This window comes from Typopeltis vanoorti, chromosome 11 (assembly GCF_054136105.1).
Source record: "Typopeltis vanoorti isolate ZY-2024b chromosome 11, IOZ_Tvanoo_1.0, whole genome shotgun sequence".
In the NCBI taxonomy this organism is placed as follows: domain Eukaryota; kingdom Metazoa; phylum Arthropoda; class Arachnida; order Uropygi; family Thelyphonidae; genus Typopeltis; species Typopeltis vanoorti.
The window spans coordinates 85,253,823-85,259,822 of record NC_143559.1 but is presented as its reverse complement, the minus strand read 5'-3'; the positions used below and the strand labels follow the sequence as shown (position 1 = coordinate 85,259,822).

Sequence of the window (6,000 nt, the reverse complement as noted above, 5' to 3'; positions counted from 1 at the left end):
TCACTAGTTTCCTGTCAACAGTTTTTTTTTTCGACTTAATCTGTTATGTATCAGATTTCTATCCATTTTCTTAGATACTCTCAGTGCATCAATCTTGAAATTCCTTTGGATTTTTTTCCTGTGATCTTGGCAATCTTATATTTGTTGCATTGCCCCAGCAGTGGCAAAGATGATGCAACATTCATCTTTAGGTTGGAAAGATTGAGGTTCAAATCCTATGTCATATGCAAAGAACTTTTATAAGTTCTTTTCATCTGTAAACTTGGGTTTTTCACCCTTGCAGTCTGGCAAACTAGCTACAGAACATGTGGAGTTGATAGGTATGAAATTCTGGATTTATGCTTTAGTTTATTTGGTTGCAGGGCTAGCCAGCACTGGCATCCAACACTGTGTTTACTAACCTTGCTTCTCTAGTTGTATTAAATGAACATGCTGCATTACATTAGCTCTGCTCACATATTCTTGAATGCAAATAATGCTATGTTCATTTTTACCTACTCATTATTGGTACCCAGTGTGTACATATTAAGGGAGTTTTTACACTGCCAGTGTAAAAAAATCTATCATGAACAGTGTAATAGACCAGATAGAAAACATAGCTAAACATAGAAAACCCTAAAATTGTATGTTTGTGAATCAGAATGGATGAAATGGACATGGACCAAGTCCATTTGCTGGTGGATACCCTTCATGCAGTAAGATGAAGAAAACTTATTATTGGAAAAAGAGCATTCCTAATTGAAACAAATTTAGCTGTAAAACAACACCAAATATTTGGGAGGTTGTCATTTTCACCAGAAATAACAGAACCAGCCATTCCTGTATCTAGATCAAGATCTACATCTTTACAAGGCCTTCATAAGACCTTACTTGGACTATTGTGTGCAGGTCTGGTCTCCTGGTTTCCATTGTGATTCTGTTATAGTGGAGAGAGTGTTAAAAATGATATTAGGACCTGTGGAATACTGATTATGAAGACAGATTGAGAATTTATAGACTGTAGACACTAGCAAAAAGGAGAAAGAGGGATGATATGATTGAGACATACAAACTTCTGAAAGGGTCATGCAGGACAAGGGCATCTTTGGAAGCTGAGAATGAATGCTGCCAAGAAGGGAATGAGATCTAGATTTTCTCTTTCATAGAGTGGTGTGTGATTGGAATGAATGGCTATTGGATTTTGTGTCTGCAAGCAGTGAATGAATTCAAGAACAAATATGATAGCTGGTACGTGTAGAATGTGGCCTCCTTCGATGAGTCCCTAACCCTGGGGATCTCTCTTAATAATAATATTCACTTCACTAACAACTGTGGTCTTAATTCAATCTTAAATTATTTTCACCATCACTCTGCATCAGATCTGATGTGATAAAGCAAATTACGCTTGACTAGAAAATATATTATTTTTTAATCCTCTATTTAAGTGTAAGCAAACAACTGCATGATGCTGAGGTATGTTTAAATGTGAGGATACCTCTCCAAAAACTCTGAGTGATCCACAAGATCACTCTAAATCTCACATAGCGACTTAAAGGATCACTATTCAGCTCATCACTCCTGCCCTGAATTCGTTTTTATGAATAGTGGGGAAAGGACAAGAGGGCATCCTTGGAAGCTGAGAATGAATGCTGCCAAGAAGGGGATGAGATCGAGATTTTTCTCTCATAGAGTTGTGTGGTGCAAGCAGTGTGAATGAATTCATGAGCAAGTATGACAGCTGGTGTGTATAGTATGTGGCTTCCCTCGATAGGTCCTTGCCTCCCTGGAGGTCTCTCTTAATAATAATAATTGTTGAAATTTCATGTTCTTATTCAGTTATATGTTGTGTGCTTTTGTGATCACTCCTCTGTGATAGATAAAATATGAATTTTTTTTACTTGTTTTATTGTAATAATCGATTTAAATTTTCATTGTAATAAAGTGATTATCATCTCATCCAGGAAAGGATTGCAAGATCTATAACACAGCAGTGCCATGTAAAGTCTAATGAGACAGTTAGTGTGCTGATGTTAGCATGTTGCAAAGCCATATTGGTTTAGAACATCTACTGTCTAGACCAGTGTTTCTCAAACTTTTTTCGACTACGGAATACTTTACAAATCCTGAAATTTTGATGGGACACCTTCGTTATTTTGTAATGTATAAATTAATAATTAATTGGTATTTTAGCTGATTTTTTATTATTAATCAATAATTGATAATTATGGATTAATAATTAATTAAACATCAATTAAACCATCATTAAATTAACTTGTGCTGACAAATTAATTTAAAAATGACAAATTCCAGAACTTCTCGCAGAACATCACCTTCTGTGGAACACCGGTTGAGAACCACTGGTCTAGACAGTGCAGTCACCTGAACTTTTTGCAGTCCAAGTGACAGTGATGAATTTTTGTAGCTATGAATTAATTTAGTGCTCACAATTTTACAGGTTATAGCTAGATGAAAAAAAATTGCACTTTTTTCATTGAAAGGAAAGTGGAATAGGACTGTAAATTTGATTAAATTTGGGCGGCTGAACAAATGTGTTGAAATGTCAAATAACAACACAGACTATTGCACACATTGAGTTTGAGACTGGAAACTTACACATAAAATGTTTTTAATTTTATTTTTTTATGCACATATGGGCTAGTAAAAATGAGAGGGAATGTTGGTTCTGGGATTTGGGTAGATTTGGGGGTTTATATAATATTGGTTGTACAGATGAGAAGTGTCTTGAATGGAAGAGGAAACCATATTTTTCAGAGGCTGAGGAGGCTGTGAATGTAATATGTTTGTACCAAGAAAAGCTAGGTATGTATTTCAGCTCAAGAAAAGAAATCTTATCTTGATTGGAGATCCAAATATTATCAAAAATAAGGGGAACTGAAGTGAGTGCTGTCTTACAAGAAATAAGAAAGGACTGTGTTTTTGTAACATTGAAATTGACTAGATTATTCTCACCTTTCACTGGAAAATTGTAATGTGATCTCCCTATTTAAGACTTATGGAAGATTTTGAAACCTGAATCATTTGAGTGCTGCGTGGCTTGTTGAATGAAGAAGAAGAGTAATGAAGTGTATTGTGAACAAAACTAGATATGATTTACGGTTTGTATCAGAAAAAAACTATCAGAAACTAGAGGAAACTGTTCACAATGACACATAATGAACAACATGATAGTAAACTATTGAACTGTTGCAAAGAACTGAGGGCATACTATAAGTTGGTAGCTTGGGAAGGAAGTCTCTATGCTACACTTGATTGAATGCCTTAGAAATGTTAAGAAAAACCAGTGACTTTTTCTACATCTTTCCATGGCTTGTGTCCAAAGTATTGGCTAAGGATCGGATGTGGAATTAGAATGTCAGAATCTATGTTGGTTGTCACTAACAGGCAGTGATATTTTCTGTTGATTTTTTATTTTATTTTTATTGTTTTCAAGAGGATCGAAGTTGGGGAAGTGGGAGGATAGTTTGCTCACTGACTTTTTATCTCTTTTTTTTGGGGATGTCTGGATATAGGCTTGCTTCTGTGCTGCTGGATAGATACCGGATAGGTATGACAACTTAATTCTGGAGCATGATTAGATGGAATACTATCTAGAACAGGAGCCTTATAGCTAAACTAATAAAATTTCTTTTACCTGATATCTTTCTCTTTCTGGCCAAAGATAATAGGAGGCATATGGTAGGCTAGTTGTAGTATAGTGTGACGTGATATCTACACAAGAATTGGAGTTGTAGACCACAACTAAGAGGTCAACTTTATCATCTTTAGATGATGTTTTGTGATGCTATCTAGATCTAGGAGAGGTGGAAACATAGAAGGGCAGAAGGTGCCCCTAATAATATTTCCTACACTGCCAGTTGAGTAGGAAATATTATCATCATCATGCTTTTCAAGGATTTAGTTCCTAGAGTGGCCTATTCTGGCCTTAGAAGTCATCATTGATTCTCTTTAGAGGACATCCTGGTTTTCTTTTTCCTAATGGTTTGTAATTTAGATTTGTTTTGGAAATCTTCCTGGTTTCATTTGTAGGAAACATTATCTGCAGTTGCTCTTTGAAAGTCTGATTTATTTTATTTTTTTTTTACAGGTGTGTGGGTTGAGTGTGAAGCTGGAGTTTTTGACTTGAGTCATTTGAGATACACTGAACTTTTATCAGATTGTTTTTGCATTCTTGTCAGAAGATTATTTCATTTATTCAGCAATCAAGAAATAAAAACAGTAATTACACATTAGAAAAGAGGCACAGAAATCACAGTGATCATCTCATTTAGTATCACTGAAATACCAAAGGACAGTGGGCTGAGATTGACTTTAAAAAAGGACACATAGGAAAACATAGATAAGGTTAAATTCCTAAGAGGATACCTGACATCTGTAATGTATTTGGGGAGAGGGAAAGAGAGAGAGAGAGAGAGAGAGAGAGAGAGAGAGAAAAAAAGAGTGCTGGTTAACAATAATATCTGTGGTGTTGGGAGAATAATGCAGATCACTGTATGGAGTATCACAAGTATGGAGTAATTATGTCAAAAAATTGGTAAATGAAACAAGCAGTGATAGCACTGTGGTAAAAAATACTCAACAGGGAATCATCGGGAATTCGTCCCTGGACAGAGGGACTAATTCCCGATGATTGGAGTAGAGCACTCATAGTACCATATATAAAAAGGTAAATAAAACTGAATGTGAGAATTACAGAGGTATTTCCCTACTGAGTGTTTCTGGTAAGATTTATGCAAGTATACTTGAGAAACGGTTGAGAAGGATTGTGGAAGAAAAGCTTGGTGAATAACAAGCTTTTCTTCCATAAGATCAGGCCAAATAGAGGCTGTTAGGATCAGATCTTCACTTTACGACAAATAGTGAAGAAATCATGGGTGTATAACAAAGATCTGTATTTAAGTTTTGTAGACCTGGAAAAGTCATATTACATGGTGACAAGAGAGAAGCTATTCAATACGCTACAGTTGTATGGTGTCAATGGGGCATTATATCAAGCAATATTTAGTCTTTATTTGAGTTGTAACTCAGCAGTTAGAATTGAAGGAAGTACAGGAAGATGGTTTAATTAAATATCGTGTCAGACAAGGATGTACATTATCCTCCTCTGTTATTCATTATCTATATAGATCACATTATGAAGGAAAGTGGTATTAAACATGATATCAAAATTGGAGATGTTAATGTCAGCTCTTTGCTTTATGCAGACAATGTTATGCTTCTAAATAAATCCGCTACAAGTCTGCAAGATTCTCTGACTAAATTGAATAACTGTTGTAAGATATGGTATGAAGGTCAGCAATAACAAGACAAAGATTTTTAGTGAAGATGGTAAATTATATTTGGAAGTAGACAACAGAATCAACAGAGCTGGTATGGTAGGAAGTCAATTGAATAAAATCATATGGAATAAGAGAGTGCTGGGTCAGAAGTAAAACACTTGGCCAAAGGCTAGAGACTGCAGATATGAGAGTCCTGAGAAAGATTAGGGACACGAACAGATGGCATCAATGGCAGTATCATATTGAAAACGAGGATGTTAGGAAAGAACTTGATATTGTCAGCATCCCAAATGCGTTAGCAAGCTAATTTCAGGTGGTATGGTCACTTAAACAGAATTGGCAAGGAAAGATTATAAAAGTAATTGTTCTCTGCCAGGTTGACAGGAAAACGACTCAGAGGACGACCAAGATATAGGTGGATTGATATGGTAAAAAGTGCCTTAGATGATAGAAATATAAGGTCTGATAATGTTGGAGTCTTGACAAGTAACAGACTGATTTGGAGGAAAATTGTAGGTAGGAAATTAGTAATGATGTTAATTTTACATGTAATACTATCATATCCTGTACACCCCTTGAGGGTACATGGCAGGAATTTGATGATGATGATGATAATAATAGAGGATAGAAGAGAATACAATTTAGAAACACATATTCTATTTATTGACTTTGAAAAAGCATTTGACAAAGTTAAAAAAAATAGCATTTTATTTAACATATTAAA

The 6,000-nt window shown here is 35.2% G+C and overlaps 1 protein-coding gene across 1 annotated transcript in view; it reads left to right on the top strand.

Annotated features, from left to right (window-relative positions):
• The first annotated feature begins 641 nt into the window (after positions 1–641).
• The window catches only part of LOC150101817 (protein NEDD1-like), a 193,866-nt gene continuing 188,507 nt past the window's right edge, over positions 642–6,000 (top strand). Inside the window, exon 1 of the mRNA XM_090399912.1 lies at positions 642–695. Coding sequence (XP_090256038.1) covers positions 642–695 — 54 coding nt within the window. The remainder of the gene's footprint in view (positions 696–6,000) is intronic.